Source organism: Scardinius erythrophthalmus, assembly GCF_964197995.2.
Source record: "Scardinius erythrophthalmus genome assembly, chromosome: 6".
Classification (NCBI taxonomy): Eukaryota; Metazoa; Chordata; class Actinopteri; order Cypriniformes; family Leuciscidae; genus Scardinius; species Scardinius erythrophthalmus.
The window spans coordinates 25,722,040-25,747,723 of NC_138226.1; the positions used below are offsets into that span (position 1 = coordinate 25,722,040).

At 36.9% G+C, this 25,684-nt stretch overlaps 1 protein-coding gene across 1 annotated transcript; it reads left to right on the forward strand.

The window, feature by feature from the left end:
• Positions 1 to 892: 892 nt before the first annotated feature.
• als2a (alsin Rho guanine nucleotide exchange factor ALS2 a) lies at positions 893 to 24,352 on the forward strand. The gene is made up of 33 exons (XM_081367832.1): positions 893 to 1,266; positions 1,465 to 1,613; positions 2,978 to 4,339; positions 7,052 to 7,220; positions 7,326 to 7,422; positions 8,370 to 8,447; positions 8,563 to 8,751; positions 9,725 to 9,896; positions 10,005 to 10,194; positions 10,285 to 10,350; positions 10,460 to 10,622; positions 10,709 to 10,840; positions 12,785 to 12,913; positions 13,013 to 13,036; positions 14,941 to 15,011; positions 15,208 to 15,274; positions 15,357 to 15,556; positions 15,815 to 15,880; positions 16,429 to 16,527; positions 16,657 to 16,824; positions 16,910 to 17,021; positions 17,120 to 17,197; positions 17,301 to 17,428; positions 17,511 to 17,675; positions 18,702 to 18,819; positions 19,743 to 19,900; positions 20,173 to 20,289; positions 20,488 to 20,664; positions 22,738 to 22,783; positions 22,877 to 22,938; positions 23,033 to 23,182; positions 23,293 to 23,389; positions 23,573 to 24,352. Exons 1-33 carry the CDS (start codon positions 1,244 to 1,246, stop codon positions 23,609 to 23,611), a joined length of 5,061 nt encoding a protein of 1,686 aa, XP_081223958.1. The 5' UTR covers positions 893 to 1,243; the 3' UTR covers positions 23,612 to 24,352.
• Positions 24,353 to 25,684: the final 1,332 nt, after the last annotated feature.

Below are 25,684 nucleotides of genomic sequence, written 5' to 3' on the forward strand. Positions count from 1 at the left end.
CTGCATTATATTTAGAAAAGTTAAAACTACAGAGCTTTGATCATAAAACTAACCATTTAAATATAATCTTATAAGACATATCATTGGGAGATATTGACAACTGAACTGATATTTATATGCATTTTATGGAAGTGCTATACTGTTATAGATTTAAATTGATTTATGTTAGCCTACATCAGAAATTCACCAGGTGTTTTTTCCTCCTTATGAGCTTCATATTCTCACCATAGGCTATAATGAGCAATAAAAGCCGTATAAAATACGAAACTCAAGACACATATACAAACTTTTTTTATTTTTCTGACTATTATTTCATATGTCGTGCTTAAATATACAAGTAAAGAGACAAGTAGGCTAAAGTTACGGATATACAGATACAGGTAAAAGGCCTACTGACAGAGTTAAAGGATGAAGATAAATGAAAAACGTGAGAAATTAGCCTACATTTACACGAAAATGTTTAGGCCTATACATTATATATATATATATATATATATATATATATATATATATATATATATTTATATAAATAGCCTATAGGCTAGGCCTAGGCTATTTTTAGATAGGCCTACTTTATCATGTAGCATACACGTAAATACAATATAAACAATGATCGATTTAAAGCACTTTATTGGTAGGATTGTTTTCATACAATATTGCCAAAAGCCCAATAAAAAACAATTAAATACAATTAAATATTCAACAAGCCAATTAGCATACTATTACAAATAGACAATTCTTCAAAATTATAGTGATCCGGGCAGCTCAAATGAGCTTTGCTGCAACAGATTCCCAGTAACTATTTTCACAGTTGCATTACTTCAGAGTTTTAGAGGACATCCGCGTTACGTAAATCTGAACATTGAAACTGACCCTCCGCGCTTTCCATAGCTCCCAAAACAAATTTTAGAACTGTCAACTTCAGTCGCGAGCTTTCTCTTTACTTTCAGATATCAAAAGCCGACAGCGATTCTCCCTTACATTTCTGCAGAATGTCACACATTTCACGAAAAACACATTGCAAAGTTTTGTAAATAGACTTATTGAACTTAACCGAGCGTAACTGTTTACTTGTAATGCTCTGTAGGGCGGTTTCAGTGTGATTTCGAGACAGATCTAGTAAATGCGTGAGTGAGGACGTTTCTGTGAGCAAATGTCGCTTGTGAAGTCCGTTTAATTCACCATTTGATTGAATTTAGTTACTGGAATGGCTGTCACACCGTCTAAAATAATGGATTGAATAATGCTGATGGAGGAACAGCGCAGGTGCGTACTCATTTCTGTTATAAAGTGTCACTTTTTGAAGAAAAGTTCTTCTAAAAATGATCTTTCTGTCATTACTTGCTCTCCCTCTTGACGTTACAAACACGTATGCTGTTATTTTTCCACCTAGTTGAACACAAAATTGATTTTTGAAAGATGTTGATCTCTTTACGAATGCGTTTGTTCGTTCGTTCGTCCCAGCTCTGGAGAAGATGAGGGCTCTAGAGAGAAAGGTGTGCTCTACAGATGGCAGGGCTATTACTGCGGTGTGACCCCAGAGAGACTGCTTCTGTCCAGGCCGGTGCTTCAAGCTGCCCTGGGGAATTTACATGGACTTCTGCTGACAGAAGGTCAGACCTCTCTTGAAATGAGAATGAAACGACGAGTTACATACAGTTGTGGTCATAAGTTTACACGCACTTTGCAGGATCTGCTAAATGTTAATCATTAACAAAAATTGCTTGCTTTATCTAGTTCTGCTTTGAATAAGCTATTTCACATAGCAGATCGTCCACAAGACCAAAAGAATAACTAAATCTATACAAACGTCCCATTTCAAAGTTATACTTGATTCTTACTAGGCATTGCCTGGATGATCCATGATTGTTTACCAGTTTTCATGATTGTGAGTTGTTTATGAGTCCTTGCATTTTAAGTACCATGAAATTAAATTTCAACTTATTATATTATTTATTATAAATGATTTATCCATGGTTGTGCACATACTATTTTTCAATAATTCATGCATCCTTGTAATATTTTAGCAAAATAACTTCCTCTCTTGCATTGACATCTCTTTTCTTCTCTGAAGTGTTGAGACTCACATGAGATCACAGTAATAGCAAACCACAACCATCCCACAATTCCTAAAATCAAGTTCCCTTCTGCCCTACATTTTTTTTTCTGGTTTGAGAAGCCAGATCCTGCACATTCTTTGCATTTTCAGCATGTTCTTCATATTTGAACAACTTTTTTCAGCAGTCGCTGTATGATTTTGAGATCAATCTTTTCACATCGAGGACAATTGATTGACTCATACATAGCTATTATAAAAGGGTCAAACATTCTGACTGGTGCTCAATAAAGCTATGCATTAAGAGAAAACTTTTTTAATACAATGATCATAGCAAATTATTTTATTTTCAGAGCTGCTTCTTTTGTTTTCTGGGAAACATGTAAGTATTTTATTTAGTTTCTGAAGGACAGTGCAAAATGAACTTGTGACCACAACTATAATCATATTTCATAGGATAAAATTCATCATGCATGTGTATATATATATATAAGTATGTCTATGTATGTATGTATGCATGTATGTGTGTGTGTATATGTATATATTATATTATATTCATCACTTATTTTATTCTCCTGAGAATCACTTACTGTATACTACAGCACTGGTCGAGTTTTTGATGGCGATAAATCAGTAATATTTAAAAATTTAATGGCTGTTTTCCACCCTCTCTTTAACCCCCTTAATTATATAATTGTTTTCTGCGGGAATAATAATTTCAAGCCATTTTTATTGCTTGTAAACAGTAATTTTTTTTAGCACTTTTAGGAATCTGACATTATGAAAGTTAGAACTGCTATTTTAAAAGGGTTCTTAAATGGCAAAAAAAAAAAAAATGTGGATAGATAGAGATAAAGATAAAAAGATTTCTCATGAAATCTTTTGGACACAGTCTAATTGTCAAACGTATTCCTCTCTCAGATGGGCAAGTGTATAGTTTTGGCGAGCAGCCGTGGAAACGAGTCAGTTCTCAGCCTGCCAGCCCTGTTTTAGAGAGCGCACTGAAGGAACAGCATGTGATCTCCGTGTCGGCGGGCAGCTATCACTCTTCTGCTGTAACAGTGGATGGCCTCGTCCACATGTGGGGGGAGAACTCCCATGGCCAGTGTGGTATCTCTGGAATGGAGCAGGTACCCAATCCCACTCCCGTCAGTGTGGTGGATGGTGAGACCCATCCTCCACAACTGGTCCAAGTCCTAAACGTGGCCTGCGGAGCGCAGCACACTCTGGCCCTGTCAAGAAATCATGAGGTGTGGGCCTGGGGTAGTGGCTGCCAGCTGGGACTGGTTACCAGCGTATTCCCGGTATGGACACCCCAGAAGGTGGAGCATTTAGTGGGAAGATATGTGATTCAGATTGCTTGTGGTGGGTTCCACAGCCTGGCTCTGGTTCAGTTTCTTCCTTCCGCAGAGGCCAGTCAGCAAACTCGGGATAGATGTGGGCAGTGTAAGCAGAGCCTTTTCACCATGACTGAAAAGGATGACCATGTTATTATTTCCGATGAGCATTACTGTCCACTTGGAGTGGAACTGGCTGATTCTAAACAAGGTCGAAGATCAGGACAAAGTTCTCCAGCTGGGACACCAAAAACCAAAAACTCCTCGCCCGACTCCCAAGTATCCCCACTGACCTCGAATAACATTTGTACAGGCCAGGGATCCTCATTCGGATCTCAGCAAAATACCACAAGCCAGGAGACTCAACTAGACCTTGCTGAATCTGAGGCTGGGCCTGTACGTCTGCGACGAACCAAAAGCAGTCCCTACCCTGATGAGCAGGCTCTGAAAGACTACCTCAAAAGGATTTCGGACCAGACCCTCGCTGAGCAGGCCGAGGCCACCTCAGTAGGAGGTTCCCATCCTCCGAGCCGTCAGACATCTCTCACGTGTCCTTTCCGATCAGACCAAAGTGATGAGCTTACACTACGTCCCTCTTCACCGACACTGAGCAGACCTGATAGGATCACATCTTCAGCCAGACAGCGCAGTGCATCAGATACTGTCACAGACCGGAAACACTCTCTCAGTTTATTACCAACATTGGATTCCACTTCTGATGATTCTTCACTACACTCAAGTGTGGATGGAGGCATTTGCATCAGTGACCTTTTAATCAGCAGTGGATGTTTATTTGAGTCCTGTGAGGAGGGCGGAGGCACTGCTGGAATGGACTTCTGTCCAGCCAATTCTCTGCAAAGTAAGAAGAGCATCAGTCTTATGGACATCACATTAGAGGACACTGAAGCACATGATCGCAGAGGGTCTTTACCGGCTTTTTCTCCAGGTAAACCTCATGGCTTTTTTTAAATATGTTTTTATAAACTGTTATATCAGTGGCTATACCATTTTATTTATTCTACAATAAGTATGTTTGCATGCACTAATTTCCGTCAATCCAAATGAATGCAGTTCGAATTCAGACCCAAAGACAAAATAACTGATAAAAATAAGCTGTTATGTAGGAGCAATAGCCTTGTGGGCAGCGCTGTGTCCATATGCCATAGCTGTGCATAAGGCAACCCACGTTCGAGTCTCAGCTCGAGGTTCGGGCTAGTCGACCCCTAATGTGTATACCGTATTTTGGAATCCAAATATTCAGATTCAAGCATTTACATGCTTACTTTTTTCTATTGATCAAATTATTTCAGGTCTGCAACACCCCTTTGAATCAAAATTTCCTTTAGATTGAGGCCTTGAGCTCAGTCGGATCGATTGAGGTGTTTATTTGAAGGCTTTTCAGTTTGATTGAGCCTTTAACTAATGGCTCAATAAATTGTTAGTAATTGGATTAATTACTAACTGATTATTTGGTTTCATGTGAACGTCGCTATAAAGTGCGTTGTCTTAATCAACCAATCGCGCTTTTTTTTTCTGATGGCCCAACCGTTGGGCCATTAGTTTAGAATTTCACTTTTCATTCAGAATTTCATCAAGCCAACATTTTTACTAGCTAATCATCACCAAAAAATGATCATTTTTTTTGTTTTGCATCATCAAAATAACTTTTTAAATTTACAAGGCATAAAAATTCATTTAAAATTTTCAGTTGCAATGCAGCACTGGCCTAAAAGGCCTGAAACTCTGTCTCAGCAGGCCAAGCTTATTGTTGAGGCCAGCCAACATAGTAAAGCATGTCCTGTTTAGGGATGTAAACGGTTAATCGATTATCGATTAATTGTCGACAAGAATTTACTCGATTAAATAAAATTATTGTCGGTTAATTGAACATTGCGAACGTGCACGAGATTCTCGCGGGCGGCGAGAGACCCGACACAAACTTGAGGCGGCAAAAAAGAAACCAAACATGAGGCGGTCAAAACGGAGGGGAATGTGGGAGCATTTCAGAAACAGAGCTGCCAGCCCTCACGCATCACACCACACATCCATTATCTCATGCACAGAAAAATCGCGAAGCTAGACAGAGGCGGGGTGCGTTTCCCGAAAGCATCGTTGGCCAACTATGGTCGCAAGTTCATCGCAATGTCCACTGAACTCTATTGGTAACGACGGAACTTGCGACCATAGTTGGCCAACGATGCTTTCGGGAAACGCACCCCAGGTTAGCTATGATATATAAAAACTCAGCTCTCAGATTCTGTCAATTTTATTACGAAATTCAAACAATAAATACCGTTTTGGCGCTTGTAAATGTTATGTGACAGATCCCATAGCGCACGTGAACCGATCATCTCAAACGCTACTAGCTAGCTAATAGTAAAAAAATAACACGAACACTGTTGAAAGATACAGTACAACTTACCGAAATGTATATTTCTCATACATAATATCGATCAATCAGTGTTTTTCATCAGCGTGAATAGGTCAATAACATAGCTGGAGAACAATTATCTCACATTTACCTCAGGAAAGCCATTTAATGAACATAATATAGGCTATAGCACGTAGTTGGCAAGAAAAGAAATAGCTATAGAGAGTATTTTGCTAAATATGTGTTCTATATTACATATTTATTATATTTTTACTTGTATCATTAAATAAAGTTATTATAATAAAAAACGCATCATATTTAATTATTTTTAACCTTAAATAATAGCCTACTACCAGCTGATAGGGCTTTCTGTATGTTTACAGCATTAGGTGAGTTGTTTTTTTTTTCTTGAGAAAAATTAATGTCTATCGTGTAGCCTACCTAATATTTATCTAAACGAGTCAATATTAAATAAAATCACAATACCGGTAATTGAATTGAAATAATAAAAAAGCGTAGCTTACCAGAAATTGTACCATGTAAACATTGTAACATGTTGTCACTAAACCTAATAAAATTCAGTTTAGTTACTAAAATGTTAGTGACAATCACAATACACTTATTGTGATGCAATTTTTTTTTACAATTATTTTAAAAAAAAATTTATGTATTTTAATTTTCTGTGCATAATTTATTTTGTTAAACTACATAAATTCCATTATCTGTACCGTATCCCAACTGTTACAATAAAACATCAGTTGAGCAATATAACATGCATTTTTATTCAGTATAAGCAATATTTTGCTTTTTATGTTAAAGACACTATTGATACCGTGAGAAATTTACATTCTCAGGAAAATAGCCGCTTATCAATTAATCGTTAATCGATCGATAAGGTCAATCAACTAATGATTAATGAATTAATCGCTAATTTGCATCCCTAGTCCTGTTGAATACTACTTACTTTATGGAAACCCCCTTTTATGGGACCCATTTGCTTGCAAAAGAAATGAGTCATGGCTGACTGCACACAGGGTATTTCTACAATGGCTTCAGTTACTGAAAGCTTTTATTTTGCATGATGCTGCATCAATGTTAATCGTAGTACCAAGGCCACTGTTGAAACTCTTGAAATTATTAAAGTTACTTTAAAGGGACAGTTGACCCCAAAATAAACAATCTGTTATATTTACTCACCCTCATGTTGAACTAACCCTTAAAGAACTTCTTGTAGAAATTCTACTTACTTAAGAAACATTTTCATTACACTGTCTTGTTGAATTGCAGTGTCGCCTTCTGACAGTAATCGAACCAACAATTTGAGAGCTGTAGTGGGTGCAGTGACAACAACTACTACCTCAAGATCCAGAAATCTCCTTCCTTCCCTCTTCACCGAGGTGTGGAGTTGGGGGAGGGGCCAGGAAGGTCAGCTAGGTCATGGAGACTATTTGCCCAGGTACAATAGAGCCCTAATAAACACATACGTGTTTTGTTTATGTTTAACTATTGAATTCTTTGACCACAGTGCATGACTGGAAACATTTTTGTTTTCTCCTTGCAGGTTACAGCCTCTCTGCATTAAGAGTTTAAGTAAAAAGGAAGTTGTCAAGATCACAGCTGGAGCAAATCACTCCTTGGCACTGACAGCTCAGTGTCAGGTAAGGAGGGACTTCATAATATTTCTCCATTTGATTCTGCAGAATTATTTCCAAAGAGTTTTAAGCCTTGAACCGAACCTAATGTTTGATTCATAGCAAAAATGTATATACATGAAAAAAGATGCAAGGTACAAGACTGTATATCTATGAGGATATTACTTTTTATCCCATAAAGATTTGTGAATTTTAATGTATGATTTTCTTATCAGAAATCTTGCTTTATACAAACTTTAAGTAGGTAGCTACTAGCTAACTTTACCTTACCAGCTTTCAGATTGCCAACACAATCCTGCTTGTCATTGCCATTGTTATGATAACAGCGACTTCTGTTATTGGTGGATTTTGCTTCAATTTTGTGGAGAGTGTAGTAGTGCATCTAGAATTTGGCTGTTAAATACAATAAAGTTGCTTATGCTTAAACACCTTTTGGAAGGTCTTTTTTTGAAAAGTTTAAACCAGTGTTATTTTAGTATTATATATACTAAATAATACTATAGTAGTATATATATATATATATATATATATATATATATATATATATATATATATATATATATATATATATATACTACTATAGTATTTTGAAGTTGTTTTTATTTTTTAGTACTAAAAAACTACTTTTTTGTCATTTTTATTATTATTATTAAATATTTCTTTATAGCTTACATTTCTTTAGGAAATTTTAGTACTCATTTCAGTTACTTTCCAAGGCAATATTTCAAAAGTTCAAGTTTTTCATCTGATGTTTATATTTCATTTCATTTCATTTTTATTTCAATTACTGATATGATTTTTAATAGTTTTAGTTAACAATAACAACACTGGTTTAAAATGATTAATTAATTGTCTGTTTATATTTTTAATGGGATTTTTTTTTTCTAGATCCCTACACAGTTTGTTTTTCACCTTTTCTTAATAACAATCAGTGTGTATTTCTCCTCTCACAGGTTTATTCCTGGGGAAGTGACAAATTTGGGCAGCTGGGTCATATGAATGCTCCCTGCACAGTTCCTAATCTCACCATGGTATACATCCTTTAATTTTTTCATGATGTGCCATCACCTTTTCTGCAAGCCTTCCCTTTTAAGGCATTCCTTTCCTTGTATAAAAATTAATGGGCAGTTGTGCATGTGTCGATAGATCTCTGACGGTATCCGTGTGTGGGACGTGGCAGCAGGGCAAACGCACACTTTGCTGCTGGCTGATGGAGACTGTTATCAGCCCATTCTCTACTACAGCGGAGAGCAGGTGATGGAGAACACTGACAGCGCTCATCCCCTCTCCGGGACCAACACCCAGACGCCCACCCTTCTGCCCTTCTGCATGAATGTTCGTATACATTGTTTTAACAGTTAATTATCATTACAATTAATTATTTTTGCTGCAGGTAGGTTGTTAGTAAAATGACAATAAACTCTTAAATTAGTTGATTCCATTCTTCTTCAGTGAAGATTGTTATACATACAGTACATCATTACAATACAAAACATCATACATCAAAACATCTTACATCATTAAAATACAAAATCAGTGACAAAGAAGAAGAAAAAAATATTAATGATAAAAATGCAATAAAAAATAATAACACATAAAAAATGTGCTAAAACAAAGTAGACTTTCCACAAGACACTATGGGCCAGATTTACTAACAGCTTGCGCCAGCGCAAACCTTCTTTAGGCGTTAAAAAACTACTGTCAGGATTTACTAAAGACACAGTCAAAAATGAATGCTGAAAAGGCGTGGACACAGTTATTTTTGCGGCTGACATTATTGCTTATGCATTTGTAGGGGTTTCCCTTGAAGACAAAAAAATTTAGGGGAGGAGAGTAAGGTCACGCAAGGTGATGTACTAAGGTTTTGACTCGTCAATTTACTGGTATTTGCGCCATTATTCAACACCCAAAAAAACACTTTAAACCAGACACTAATTTGCGCTGCTTTTGGTAGATTGCAAATTGCGTTGGTCATTGTGGAAATGATCCGGCAGCATCTTTGTACTTTAATTTGTGTGTCATAAGTATATCATGCACAAAACTTTCCACTCTCATCTGTGCTTTTTTGGAATTGCCCTCTCATGCTAATTTGCCCTGTTTAGTAAATCTTGCCCTATATATATGTATATTGATATTATAAAAACATGAATTTAATTGCACTTGAATACATACTTTTGCTAGCAAGTATCAGTGATTGGTTGATATGTATAATATTACTGGAAGGCAATTGTGTTAGTTTTAATGTTTGTGATTAATTGTTTAATGTAAAGCAGCGATTTATTCTAATTTTGCTGAATCCTTTGTGAAGATTGGTTATGTGAGCAGAGTGTTTGGGGGAGGACTGAATTGTTTGGCCTTGGCCGATCAGAACGCAATGGGTTTCATAGCGACAGTCCACGAGCTTGCTTCGGCAGAGAGGAAGTTCTACTGCATCCTCAGCAAGGTGAAGAGCCAAATCCTGAGCCCCCTGCTAGCTCGTGGTATGTAACGGATTCTTTTTTACTCATTGTACTTTTAGTTTCGATCTTGTGGATTGTTATTGGGTTTTATAATTGGATATTGATTGTATCTGCTCTCTGGTAATGTAGCGAGTTTGGCCTCGTCTCTGGGTCAGTTCTCCATGTTGCTGTTTCAAGAGATGGCTAGTAGTTTCAGCAAGCTTTGCCATCTGACAGGACAGCACTCAGTATCCCTCACCAACTTCCTGCAGCGAGGCAAAGCGATCAAATCACTGGTCTTGATCAAGAACACAGCTATTTTCATTGACATCTATAAAGAGTAAGTATACTATTCATACTCAAAAAGAGAACAGCATCTTTTATATTTTAAAATCTCTATAATAACACCAAAGATTATTTTTATCCTCAGGTACAGCGATCCAGTGGGAAACTTTCTTGTTATGGGAGGATTCCAGTCATTGCTGAAATCCTCACAGTGCGTTGTCATATCTGAGGCAGCGTACTCATTAACATATCATGATAATATATACGCTATCATTAATTGTCTGAGGTACTCTTTGTTCATGCATGATCTGTTTCTTTAGAGAATTATTTGGGAAGAAACTGGAGTTGATACAGTCTCTGCTAGAGTCCAAGGAGAAGAACCCATCGACCTGTGATCTGTTAGTCAACTTGTTTTGGATGCCCTTACAGCACCTGCATGGGTATAACAGATTACTTCTGAAACTAGCCAACTGCTTTGAAGTGGTAAGAAAAGAATCCATTTCTCATTATGCTCTTAAATGGAATGAAAGTGGCATGAAAATACATGACATTAATCTTTTATTGTTTAGAACTCTGAGGAATACCAGTGGATTCAAAATGGCTGCTCCAAATATGAAGCTTTAGCTCGCTTTGTCAGCAAGCAGAGAAAAGATGCTGAGGCCACTTTCAATTTCTGGAAGAACTTCAAAGGAAAGAATTCGGTATGGTGCAGAATATGATTTGCATTTATTTATGATGCATTTATTTGATCAAAAATATAGTTAAACAGTGATATTGTGAAATATTATTAGAATTTCAAGTTACTGTCTTCTTTTTTTTAAATATATTTGAGATATTTTTAATAATTTATTCCTGTGATGGCAAAGCTGAATTTTCAGCATCATTACTCCGGTCTTCAGTGTCACATGATCCTTCAGAAATCATTCTAATATGCTGATTTTCTCCTCAAGAAACATTTCTTCTTATTATTATCAATTTTGAAAACAGTTTTGCTGCTTTGTATTTTTGTGGAAATTGTGATGCAATATTTTTTCAGGATTCTTTGATAAATAGACAACATTTATTTTATTTTAATCTTTTGTAACATTATCGATGAATTTAATGCATCCTTGCTGAACTCAAACTTTTCAACTAGGATTACACAGAATGTTCGGCAACCGAAATAACCGAATAAGTGAAAAGACCGAATACATTTTGGCAAACAACAATTTTATGTTTTTGATGACGCAATCAAATAGTAACCAGTGTAGTGTGAGAGGTGCGCACGCTTTATAAATGCAGCTAACAATGTCGGCAGTGTGGAGGCATTGTCCGAGAAAGACTCAAAAATGGCGGTTTACAGACACAGTTTTGCTGAATTGTCTAGAAGGGGGGCATCTGCAAAAAGGAATAGGCTAATAGGCAGCTAATAGGCTATTCAAGAAGGGAGGCTCAAATAAATAATAAAAAAAATTAAATTTTTTTTTTTTAAGTTATGTTGTGCTTTGTTGGTATAATGTCTGCTGGAATGTAAAAAAAAAAATGTTTAGCAATAAGTAAATATTTTTAAATTGTAGTTTTGTAATTTATTTTGTCTTTGGAAAAGCAAGACAAAATAGTAAAAAGCATTTTATTAAATTTATGCAGTGGTGAAGAATTGGCAAAATAAATGGAAAAAAGGCTAAAAAACGTGTTCGGTATGCCGCCTTCAGCCAAGTGTTTCATTATATTCAGTTTTGGCTTTGGCCAAGAATTTTAATTTGGTTGCATCCCTATTTTCAACGATAGTGTTTCTTCTAGCTGAAGTGAATTTGGTTCACTTAATTAAAAAATGATAAGATGTACCTAATGAACATGCTTAATAAAATTCCTGCTGCACATCTAACCCTTTAGCTAGATTCCCAGTGTAGCACTGCCTCACTTTTAATTTATTACAAACCTTTCGGTCTTACACTGCAGTCCGGTTGGAAAATTAGCTTATTTGCCCGGCAGCTATTTTAAATGTTTCAGTTAAACTATAAGATAATTCACACGTGAATGAAACACACAAAGCATGAAGTTCTAACAGCTGATGCATCAAGCATTCACATACTATATATAACAAAATTCTTGCTTTGAGAAATGAGGGTGTGAGAAATGACACCTCATTAGCATGAGTGTGTGTCAAGAGTACTTGCATTGTGCATTTGAGCTGCAACAATACTAAGATCCAAACAAATAGCAAATAAGATGAACTTTTCCTTCTTACCATACCAAATGTGTCGTCATTACTAAGCAACAGTATTTCTTGTCAAAGATCAATCTGAGAATGGTTTTCAGAAAAGATGAAGAAATGTTAGCCTGCTATAGTGTCTAGCACATAATGCAAAATAATCCAGCACGTTGTTGGCTGGTGTTAATTTCACACCCTGGCAGGCAGTACTTGTGAATGTATATTACTTCCCCTGTATAATGTGGTTTAGTTGACCTACTTACTATTTCCTTTAATTGAAATTGAATTGCTCAGCTAGCTGCAGGGCTAAATGCCAGCAGATATGACCACATGAATTTCAGATACGTTTCTGGTTAGTTTATGTGCAAACCTGTTGGTGGCTGGGCAGAAGGATGTGCACATGTGATGTGTCTCCATGTGTGCAGTTCTCTTTGCCTGATCTTTTCTTTCTCAGGAATCTCTGCGTAAGCCGTCTCGTCGCCTGGTTTGTGAGAGCAGTAATAAAGCTCTGACGTTACAAAACGCTGGAAGATTCTCTGCCAGCTGGTTCATCCTCTTCAGTGATGTCCTGGTTCATGCACAGGTTAATACATTTTTAACACAAATTGTACCACCCTGTAATTGTCATTACACTCATTTGTCATGTCATTCATGTTCTTTTTTATTTTCTTCATTCATTTAGGGCACTATTCCTTCAAAGAAGCTTGTGAGTATTGTGTGTTTAAGTTCCTGCCTGCACAGAATCAGTGTATTCTTTAGGGCTTGACTTGAGACATTGAATGCATTTTTGCTCTTTTAAAGCCTGATATGATAAATTATTGGATATTTTAAAATATGCTAATATAAGTGTCCCAAGCTAGTTATCTGCTGGCATCTTTTGCAGTTTTTACTTTTAACTGTGCATTATTCTGCCGAAAAGAAAAAAATAAGTACAGTTATGCTATGATGAAATCTGATGTACAGAAAGAATAGGCAACAGAGATGATAGCGTGAATGTGACAACTTGCTCTAAGTTGGAATCTTTTTAAAATACTTTAAACTTTAAAACAAGGCCAAAAAATGGAATTTGAAAAAAATCAGAACCTATAAGACATCATTTGGTTACACTTTTTTTTTTTTTAAATGTGTCTTTGTTACAGTGTTATTATACATTAAGTACTAAGTAATATTAATTGACTACATGTACTTACTATAGGGTAAGGATTAGTAAATTAATAATTTACATAATTTATAGTTGTTACTCTTCAATATATTTTCAGAGCAACTAAAGCTAAATTAACAATGAAGCTACATTTATTTAAACAAATCAATTATTGGCCCTGTCCCAAATGGCACACTTCATAATTATGCACTTTCGGTCTTGTGGACTAATGGCTGCCACGTGCGCGTTAAATCCATGAGACCGTAGGGAGTCCCATTTGTCATTTTTGTTTACAGAAGGGTGCTCGCGAGCTCCCCCTTTGCGGTCGATATGTGGTCTTGATGTACACTTTTGCCAAGCCTGCACTGATTCACAGTCAAAGCGTCGTTACGTCACAAAAGTGTGGACTCGTAGGAAGACTGCGAGTGATTAGGGTGCCATTTGGGACAGGGCCATTGTTTTCATTGTATGTCTGTATCTGTGTGTGTGTACTTGTACAACTATCTTTGTGAGGACCAGTTTGAGTTTTAGACCATTGGAGTGAGGACAAAGAGAGTAAAGTGTGGACATTTTGGCCGGTCCTCACTTTCTGAGACCCCTTTAAAGGCCTGTTTGAGGGTCAAGACTTGGTTTTAGGGATAAGGTTATAATTAGGTTAAGGGTCAGGATTCGGGTTAGGCACTTTGTTGTGATGGGTAAGGTTAGGGTAAGCGGCTAGAGATTGCATTGTGTCAATGAATGTCCTCATAAAGATAGATGTACAAGAATGTGTGTGTGTGTGTGTGTGTGTTTATTTTCAAATATGCTGGCATATTGCTTAATTTGCTTTATATTGCCTTGTGGTTTTTGAAACTGAACTGTGTATGCAGTGACATTTTGCTTGGTTGGTCTGTATTTCTTCTTGGTCCTATGCCAGCATCTTGAAAACATCCAGCATTTGAATGTTTCAATTCCTTCTTTGTCTGCATAAACTTTTAATAGTCTGTAAGAGGTAGAGTTGTGTGACCGATGTATTTATTAAGTTAGACAAAGACCCACATACTATCATATCATGTCATAGAACATCATAACATTTCACATCATATTATATTGCGTCATTGCATACTTTTTATTTCCACAAAATGATTTTTTTCTTCAACTTTGTTGATTAATGCTTTATTTGTTGTGAAATGTTTGGGTATTGGGTGTGGTTTCCCTTGTGCACTAGAGCATGTCATTATTCTGAATTATGTAGGTACATGGGTGTGTGTTTGTGTGAATGGCTGGGTAAAGTTTCTTCTTGAGAAAGTCTTCAATATGGCAAATGTATTTCTTCTTTCAGGCAAAACTGTTATATTTACAAATTGTTCTTTCCTGACTCTGCAGCAACAGCAGCAGCAGCACAGCATGCAAAGGCTTTAGTTTTTATTCCTGTAGTTAAGGGAGTGGTTTGCTTGAGTAACTGAATAAACTCTCTTTTTTTCCTACAGTTCTCATCTCACTACATCTACCCACTTGCTACACTGTGGGTGGAGCCCATCTCAGATGAAAGTCTGGGCATGTAAGTTACTCATCTGAGCATCTTTTATCTTTAATTTGAACAGTTGTACTTCATTTTAGTGTAGTTTAATGACATTTCATTAAATATTAAGCCGTTGGGAATGCTCTCGCACATACTAAATAGGAGTTTCAAGGACACTGTTGTGCCTATACAAAAACATTTCTGCCCCAGTTTAACCTATAACTGTTATCGCTAGACTTGCCCTTAAGCTGACCACACCTGAAGAAAGCTTTGTTGTTCTGGCATCTTCCCCTCTGGAAAAGGTAATGCACTGATGCAGTCAGAGTTTGATTGAGAATTTTCTCTGCTTTGCGTTAATTCTGCCGCCTTCTTCCTATCTGTTAGGGAAAGTGGCTGAGAGCCATTAATCAGACCATTGAGGACGTGCTTGCTACAGGCCTGAATAGGAGGACTCATGTGTCTAGAAGCAGCCAGAATGGAGATCCTCCTGTGTCACGTACTTCCACCTACACTTTCAGCAAAGAGGGCCGACTCAAGGATGCTTCGTACGAGGGCCGCTGGCTAACAGGCAAACCTCATGGCAAGTGAGTGCATGCCAATGCTGACTGTTTGTATTCGCACTCTATACAATAATCCAATAATTTCTCTCAACCACTTAAGCAGAGCTGTCATGCATTTGCTTTTTTGAGTGAACAGCAATGGCAGTTCTGGCTAAGGTGTTTTTTTTTAATCCACTGTGGATTCACTGTGATCATGTTGTAGCGCAAATGAAAGTGGCTCTTGAGTCTTACTGCGGTTCATGTGTGATACATGTGCCTTCTGTTCTTCTTTTCCTTAAATAGAGGGATTCTGAAGTGGCCAGATGGGACAGTTTACTGTGGCACATTCAAGAACGGATTGGAGGATGGGTCAGTACACACACTGTTAAAGATGAACATACTTGTGCTTGCAGATTCTTTGGAATGTACAATACCATTCAAAAGATGGGGTCTGTAAGATGTTTTTTTTTTTTTTTAAAGAAATTAGTGCTTTTATTCAGCAACGACACATTAAATTGATCAAAAGTAACTGTAAAGACATTTATAATGTTACAAAAATATGTTTGTAAATGAAGGCTGTTCTTTTGAATATCCTATTCATCAAAGAATCCTGAAAAAGTGTATCATGGTTTATACAAAAATATTAAGCAGCGCAAGTGTTTTAAACATTGATAATGATAAGAAATGTTTCTTGAGCAATGATTTCTGAAGGATTATGTGACACTGAAGACTGGAGTAATGGCTGCTGAAAACATTTATTTTAAATTGTAATAATATTTTTAGTGTTACTGTTGTTCTACTGTATTTTGATCAAATGAATGCAGTATAAAAGAATTCTTCCAAAAACATTTAAAAATCTTAACAACCCCAAACTTTTGAACAGTAAAGTTATAAGCCTTTTATACTTTTCTGTGTAGATTTGGAGATTATATGATGCCCAACACAACCCTCAACAAGTTTGAGCGTTACCAAGGTCACTGGAAGGAAGGGAAAATGCATGGCTTTGGCACATACTGGTAATAATTATATAAATGTGTGTGTGTGTGTGTGTGTGTGTTAAATGATATCTTTGGGGCATTATCAGTTTATCAGGGACCCTGAACATCTTGAACCTTGCCCATGTTCTGACTGCTCTGTCTTTGCAGGCATGCTTCAGGTGAGGTATACGAGGGCTCATTCAGGGAGAACATGCGTCATGGTCACGGCATGTTACGGAGTGGGAAGTTGGCCTCTCCTTCCTCCAGTAGTGTGTTTGTGGGTCAGTGGGTTCAAGGGAAGAGAACAGGCTACGGTGTGTGTGATGACTTCAGCAGGTATGCGCATTGTATTTACCAAATTTGAGATTTTAAACATCCTCCTGCCATAAACAATTCATCAACTTCTTTCTATATCTCTTAGAGGAGAGAAATACATGGGAATATGGCTTGATGACCAGCGACATGGAGACGGGGTCGTTATCACTCAGTTTGGATTGTATTATGAAGGAAATCACTCTAATAACAAGATGATGGTCAGTTGAGCTGGGGACACTATAATATTACATAAATGCCTGCATTTGCTGATATTATTTAAGTAGCATACTACAGTATGTCTTTTTTTCTGATACAGGGCAATGGGACTCTTCTCTGTGATGATGACACAGTCTTTGAGGGCGAGTTTTCAGAAGACTGGACTCTGTGTGGAAAGGTGACCCTGAAAGGTTTCCTGTGACAGCAAATCTGTTGTAACCATATTTGTGATTTGTGCATTTGTGATTGTCTGAATCTCCTGTGATTTTCTGGATGTGAAGGGCGTCTTATTCATGCCTAATGGTGACTCATTGGATGGGGTCTTTGATGGTCACTGGGGAACCGGTCTGAGAGTGGCCGGAACTTTCACAAAACCCTTTGAATCTTTGAGGAGAGAAAGCAAGATGCCGTAAGTTTGTCATGAATAATGCTTTGGCCTACTGTATATTTATTTGTACTGTATTTTTACATCTGTGTGCGTGTGTGTGTAGTGTGGCTGGTCAACATGCAGTGCCTGCAGAAGAAAAGTGGAAAGCCGTGTTTGAGGAGTGCTGGGGTCGACTAGGCTGTGAAACTCCTGGTCAGGGAGTGTATAAGAAAGCCTGGGAGAACATCGCCATCTCCCTCACTGCCAGACGCAGACAACAGAGAGATTCGTATGTACACACACGATAAACGAGTAAAGGTGCACACAACACACAAAAATGCTTTGTACCTTACAACAAATAATGAAGGATAAGATGTCACCTTCTTTAAAAAAATATATATATATACCAAATACAAATACTGATTCAATAGTTCACCAAACTTGAACTTTGGTTTGCAAAAGACACCTTCTTTGTTCATATGCACATGAATGTATGTGTATGGAGCATCTTAAAGGGATAATTCACCTTGAAATTAAATTTTGGTATGTTTTAGCTTACCTCAAGGGCATCCAAGATGTAGGTGTCTTTTTTTCCGCAGTAGTTTCAATTTTGATATTTTTAGGTCAAACCGTTCTTGTCTGTCAGTCATTTAATGCAGGTCTATGGTCACTGTCTAAAAGAGCATGCACAGAGTCCAAATTAAAACAATACCCCGTCGTCCAAATTAAACAATTCCCCATCGTAAGTACACATGGATGGCCTAAGACACGAAATGAGCGGTTTGTGTGAGAAAACGAACAGTATTTATATCGTTGTTACCTCTTGAACACAGCCGCGTCCAAGTGATCTGAGGGCGCGCGCAGGTTTCGTTCCAATGAACTGCAGTAGCCAAGGCGACATCTAGTGTATATATCTATACCCGCCCGCGCCCTCAGATCACTTGGACGCGGCTGTGTTCAAGAGGTAACAACGATATAAATACTGTTCGTTTTCTCACACAAACCGCTCATTTCGTGTCTTAGGCCATCCATGTGTACTTACGATGGGGAATTGTTTAATTTGGACGACGGGGAATTGTTTTAATTTGGACTCTGTGCATGCTCTTTGAGACAGTGACCATATACCTGCATTATACGACTGACAGCCAAGAACGGTTTGACCTAAAAATATCAAAATTGAAACTACTGCGGAAAAAAAGACACCTACATCTTGGATGCCCTTGAGGTAAGCTAAAACATACCAAAATTTAATTTCAAAGTGAACTATCCCTTTAATGTGTGACAAAATCACTAGTGACGTATTTATGTCTTTTAGTCCAGAGGAGCTGAGCCGATCTCAGACTAAGATGCTGGAGAGTCTTGAGGTGATTCCTCAACATGTGGGCCCTGTTACTGCAGACTCCTACAACAACATCCGTCGGTATCTCTTGAAGGTGAGACTTCCAAAAGCTTAGTAACATCAAGTCTGCAGAACTGTACAGATGCCTCAAAAAAGCATTTGGACACTCATTGGACTATTGGACATGTCACTGCAATAGATACAAAATATCAAGCCAAGTGGAAACGGATGATGCTAGAGGTTTTTTTGTTTGTTTGTTTCAAAACGAATATACTTTTCTATATATTCTTTGAACTAACTGGTGTCAAGGTTATTTTTAGTGGAGAACTAAGTTCATACAGGTGTCCATAAAGAGCAACTACAGGTAGATATGTTCCACAAACATTTAACAGCTATAAAGTGTCCAAATACTTTTTGATGTTTTGAAATGTGTGCTTGTGATATTTGTCTTTAAAAATAAATGTAATTTATTGAAATATTTTGTTATAAAATGCACTTACACTACTGTTTTTTTTAAGCTGTTTTTTACTAATATTTTTTATGTTTTTGAAAGAAGTCTATTATGCTGTGTTATGCTTACCAAGTGAAAACAGAAATATTGTGAAATATTATTACAATTTTAAATGTAATTTATTCCTTTGATGGCAAAGCTGTATTTTCAGCAGTCTACAGAGTCACATTATCCTTCAGAAATCATTCTAATATGTTGATTTGGTGCTCAGGAAATTATTATTTTCAATATTGTCAATTATCAAAACAGTTATATATTTTATGGAAATGGTGATACAATTTTTTTTTTTTTTTTGATAAATGGAAAGTTTGAACGAACAGCACTTATTTGAAATGGAAATCTTTTGTAACATTCTTTACTGACACTTTTGATTAATTTAATGCATCCTTGCTGAATAAAAGTATTAATTTCTTTAAAAAACCCGCTCTTTTGAACAGTACTGTACATTTATACATTTTTAAATGTCTGAATACCTTTTTTTTTTGGGGTGTAATAACTCCCTTTAGGCCTGTGATACCCCCCTGCACCCGCTGGGCTGGCTGCTGGAGACCCTCGTCACTGTGTACAGGATGACCTACGTTGGCGTGGGCTCCAACAGACGCCTCCTACAGCAGGCAGTGGAGGAGATCCAGTCATACCTAACACGTATATTCCAAATAGTCAGGTAACAAGTTCAGGCTTTTCTGTAATTCCGTCACGATGACCTCCCACATACCCCAGTTCTTTAAAAGCCGGTGAAGTGTTTTGCAAAGTTAATTTTCCTTAAAGGGAAGGCTTTGTTCTTCTTTTATTATTATTCCTTTATGACTTAATGAACACTGCTAAATGTAATAATGGGGCATACCATTAATTTCATTACCATTCTCATAGACCACTGCATTCATTGATTTTCCTGACAAAGCTGTTGTTTTTCAAGTGTTATAATATTTGCTGTAGGTTTCTGTTTCCTGGTCTTCCTGCGGATGGAGGTTTTATTCTGGATTCCTCCAGTTTCTCAGATGAGGGCACAGACTCTTTTAACAGCAGTACACACTCAGAAACTCCACAGCAGGGGTAAGACAGCACCACTATGACTGAACTACAGATTTGCATCACTACTAGATTTATTTAGAAACTGTTAAACATGAAAATAGTGGATTTGTCCCAAACCTGGTGGAGTACCTAACATCTGTTTGTGTGTGTAGATACTTAGATATAGATATATACTGTCATAACAATTAAACAGGCTTGTGTGTGTTGTGTGTTCTGCAGTTGGTTAGTGAGCAGCTCAAGTCTTCTCCTGCCGGTGTTGCTGCCGAGGCTTTACCCTCCTCTCTTCACCCTCTACACACTAGAGAAAGAGAGAGAGGAGGAAGTGTACTGGAACTGTGTGCTAAGACTCAACAAACAGCCTGATCTCGCCCTCCTAGCCTTCCTTGGAGTACAACAGTAAGTGACAAAAGGAAAAGTACAAGATAAAATATTACTCTATTATAGTGTGTATGATGCAATTATAGTGGCCTTAAAAATTATTGGATGCTTAAAGGCCAATTCACACTACGCCAACAGACAGTTGGTAGATAGTTTTGTAGTTTTTAATTGATAAATCAATTGATATATTCTTTAAAATTAAGACAAAATATATTTGGACACGTGTCCGTGGTAATTAATTCAAAGACATTGCAAAAAATGCATCAGTAGAGGTCAATTCGGTAACCCTCTCTATGAATCCTATATTTATAATGCATGCATAATGCTTTATAAATAAATCTTATATGTTGTATCATCTCATAATCATTTACAAGTGCTCCTTGCCTGCTTTAAGTAAAAGACTAGGTCTCCTCTTAAACAGCCATAAGATATTATAAAGTGGTTTTAAACTTAAGGTAAAATTAAAACATTAAACTTAAGAGAAAATGATCATGACAATGTCAATACAAATGGAATTTATAATCCTCTTATGGTAATTATAATACTCTTAAAAGGTATAACCATGAATAGTGGTTACGTATTATAATTAGGGTTTGAAATTAACACCCGTCAATTGCGGGTGAAAATCCACAGTGGCGGGTAACGCATATCAACACACTAGCCAATTTGGCAGGTTATGATTCATAAATTATGTTATTAATATCAGTTTGCATGGCATCACTATCATCTCTAACGAGCCTCAAGCATTAGTAAAGAGGGTCGCACACTGAGAGAAATGCCGTGCAGTGCCACGTCTTTAAAATTCAAACAATTTTGTAAGCACACCGACGGTCCCCATCTACAACTCCGGCTATTCAAAATCATGCCGCACCACAGCATCATTCACATAGTTTTCCATTAAAATACAACGATTTAGGACAAATATATTTTAGTTGAATTAAATCAATCAGCATTTATTGGCATGGGGCATGGAAGATGCGTGGCTTGATTTTGGCCGACAAGATAAAATACAATGGAGAAAATAAACTAATTTGTTCAGTTTAGTCTAAATAACAAACAAAAGGAAAGGCTGCTGCAAGAAAATGGTAGAACCCCCCATAGCAGATCTCTACAGGTGGTGCTGGGGAGGAGGAGGAATAACAGAAGCTTTCGTAATCGCGCCGATCGCAGGCTACGGTACGATATATATGGTTTCTTGACTGGTGCGTTGGAAGAACCAATCAGCATTCATTTAGTTTCATGCCTGTACTATGTATGTGCGTACTGACTTCACCTTAGGAGATTGCGTATTGTGCATTTTTCAGTAACTGGTTTGTTTTTGTGGCTTGAATATATATGCTTCATATCACACTTTCTCTTTCCGTTTCTGCTGTTTTTTTTTTTCAAATACCTTCATTCAAACTCATTTACACCACTTTCATTCTTCCTTCATTCTTGGAGTGAACTTTTGCCTGTATTGTGATTAGATTCACTGTTCTCTTGAACTTGAGAATGCGAGTACAGAATGATGTGAGCGGTGTGCAGTAAGCCTGTCTGTGAGATGTCTTAGGCGCAGAGTGGCGCTTCCCGTCCGGTGTACAACCCTAGGAGACAATGAACTAGTAATAATAGTTTTCCAACCCGTAATAATAACTTTTTCCAACCCGTTCTCATATATGCCACATGTCCAAGAGGGCAAAAAGCGCCCTAGTGTCTATTGCTACGTGCAGGTAAAAGTCAAATTGGCTTGTGATTTGAAAAATGTAATTTCAAATCCTGATTATAATGTATTATAACTGTCATTACGAATATTCATGAGATGATACAACATATTATAATATGCTTGCATATGATGCATTACGAATACCCTTATAATGCATTATAAATATAGAAAAGTGTTATCATTAAGTCTATGAAAATGTAATATTAAATTTGATATACATTATTTAATATTTTGTTCCTTATGCAATGAAATGTTTATATTGTATGCATGGTTTAAATTTCCAAATACTTTCCGTTGTCTGTGTATACAGCACAATGACTAATCAAAGCCTCAGTCCAGGAAGGACGTGGCTTTTACATTTTTTAGATGAATGTCTCTTTGTTTTCCAGAAAGTTCTGGCCAGTTTCTATCTCTGTATTGGGAGAGATAAAGCAGGTGAACCTTTCTGTCATTTCTAAGAAAATAATCAGTGATGAAACTCATGGTAGAATAAATAACTTAAATGGTTCAATTGGATTTATTGGACAGGTCTTGCCAAGTACTAAAGACGCCTGCTTTGCTACTGCTGTTGAAACCCTGCAACAGATCAGGTAAAGACTGTCTGTAACATGGATAGAAAAACAGCAACAACAAAACTTCAGTAGCAGCTTTCTTATATCTTTATTGTTGTTTTTGCTTCTACAGCACAGCATTCACTCCCTCAGACAAGTTGCAGGTGATACAGCTGACCTTTGAGGAGGTCACCCAGGATGTGCAGGCTCTGCTTGGGCTGGAGTTTCTATGGTCCATGGATGACCTCTTTCCAATCTTCCTCTATGTGGTGCTCCGCGCACGGTACTTTTCCAAACCTTTCACTGCATATAGACCTCACGGCAATGAAGTTAGCAGTTGAAACATTTAGTTTGTCTGCCCACGTAAATAACCTTTTGCTTGTGAACGTGTAGGATCAGAAACCTGGGCTCTGAAGTCAGTCTGATAGAGGACCTTACAGACTCCAGTCTACAGCTGGGACAGCTTGGGTTCATGTTGACAACTCTCAAAGTGAGAATGAAATTACGTTTTCTTTTTTCCCACACATATTCAGGGAGAAGAAAAATTAGACTGGTTTTATGAACCAATTGTTTTATTTGAAAAGCTCAATTTTAAGGATGATCTTATCCCACACAGTCACTAGTCCCCTTTCATTCTTTTCCATCTTTTAATCTGTTTATCTCTGCTTTTTAGGCCTGCTACAACCAGATTCAGCTTGAGAAGACTACATAGGGATGGGTTGGTTTGTGAGCAGCACGGCCGCAGCTTTCCTAACTTGCGCACATTCTTATGGAGTAGGTGCCGTTTAAATAGACACGGATTACAGGTCAAAGTCAGGATGTGCTCATTTATTTCAGGCCTCAAGAAGAGGCTCACATTCAACTCAAGCATTCCCTTAAGAACTGTGCTACTGAAATGACTTAGATTTTTATGTTTTTTTTATGTTCCACTCTCACACTGACCATTTGACGGACAGTAAAGTTACACCTTGGAGAAACGTCCATATTAACTGGGCACGTCATGTACAAAATCGTTATACAACTACAATTATTCAAGCACTCACCATGTCTCATTATTTTATACCAGTTTTGGTAATAACTGACACTCATTGCTATAAATATATTATTTGGTATCAGACTGTTACTGACTTGTGTACTAATACTCCAACTAATGATAATGCTCTAATTTTAATATAATCAGAAGAAACTATATAATTGTATCAGAGCAGTACCTATGTACTAAGGTACCTAGGGGTTTTGACGGAATGACCTCAGAGTGACAGCAACTTGAACAACATTTACACTATATAGAACTAATAAAACTTAAAACACGCTATAAGGAACATATAGCGATGGACAACAGCATTTATAATATTTTGCTATAGATGCATTGATGAAAAGTTTAAGCTCAGTAAGATTTTTTTTGTTTTTGACAGAAGTCCTTTCTGCTCACAAATGTTGCATTTATTTGATCAAAAATACAGTAAAAACAGTTTAAAATAACTATTTAAAATAACTGTTTTCTATTTGAATATGAATTGGCTGTGATGTAAAGCTGAATTTTCAGCATCATTACTCCATTACTTCAGTGTCACATGATCCTTCAGAAATCATTCTAATATGCTGATTTGCTGCTTAAGAAACATTTCTTATTATTATTATTATTAATGTTGAAAACAGATATGCTACTTTTTTGTGATAATTTTTTTTCAGGATTCTTTGATTAATAGAAAGTGTAAAGAAAACAGCATTTATTTGAAATCAAATCTTTTGCATCATTATAAATGTATTTAGTGTTACTTTGGAACTTTTTAAAGGAGGACTCCGGTCAATTTTAACATTGAGCTAATTTTTTTGTAAATTTGGAGTGCTGTCAGTACAGAGAACAACGACAAAAATCGGTGTTGCCTACACCGTGTTATCCTCTTTTTAAAATTTGCACCCTGTTGACTTCAATGGGGCAAGTATTAAACCTGCTTTTAGCCTCTTAACATCCTTGATGTGTCATTACAAGTGCACAGCTAATGTGAGTGATTCCTTAAGAGTGATCAAGGGTGAATCTGACTGCAGTAGATGTGAAAGATTAGATATTAATAAAAATGATGTTATTTCAGTCCATTTCAGTCCGAAGTCCATAGTAATCGATTGTCGAGTTCACAGTTTAGTTACCTATGATCACGCGCGTGAACTCGACAATCGATTTCTATGGACTTCGACTGAAAACAGGAAGAAAATACAGGTATGTGCGCTGGCTGAAATAACATCATTTTTATTAATATCTTTCACATCTACTGCAGTCAGATTCACTCGTGTTCACTGAAGGAATCACTCACATGGCTGGGCACTTGTAATGACACATCAAGGATGTTAAGAGGCTAAAAGCAGGTTTAGTACTTGCCCCATTGAAGTCAACAGGGTGCAAATTTTAAAAAGAGGATAACATGGTGTAGGCAACACCGATTTTTGTCGTTGTTCTCTGTATTGACAGCACTCCAAATTTACAAAAAATGAGCTCAATGTTAAAATTGACCGGAGTTCTCCTTTAATGCATCCTTGCTGGATAAAACTATGAATTTTTTTTTTTTTTTTTCTTACTGACCCCAAATTTTTTAATGGAAGTGTATATAAATGATCCATCTGAAGGAACTTCACTATCATAGGAAATTCACTAAAAATGAATCAGACTTGCTTTTTAAGAGAAAGAGAACATTCAAGGAGAGTATGTATGATTAAGTTAGCTTACATGGTTGCAAAGCAGTGCCATTGGTTTTTGGGAAAAAATAGCTTGTTACTGAATTAACTTTGA

Bases quoted from the DNA above. Each gene is read 5' to 3' on its own strand.
- als2a (XM_081367832.1), top strand. From the start codon at position 1,244: ATGCTGATGGAGGAACAGCGCAG. The intron at 10,623-10,708 runs GTAAGAAAAGAA...TTTATTGTTTAG, and splicing joins TAGCCAACTGCTTTGAAGTG to AACTCTGAGGAATACCAGTG. The intron at 17,022-17,119 runs GTCAGTTGAGCT...TTTCTGATACAG, and splicing joins ACTCTAATAACAAGATGATG to GGCAATGGGACTCTTCTCTG.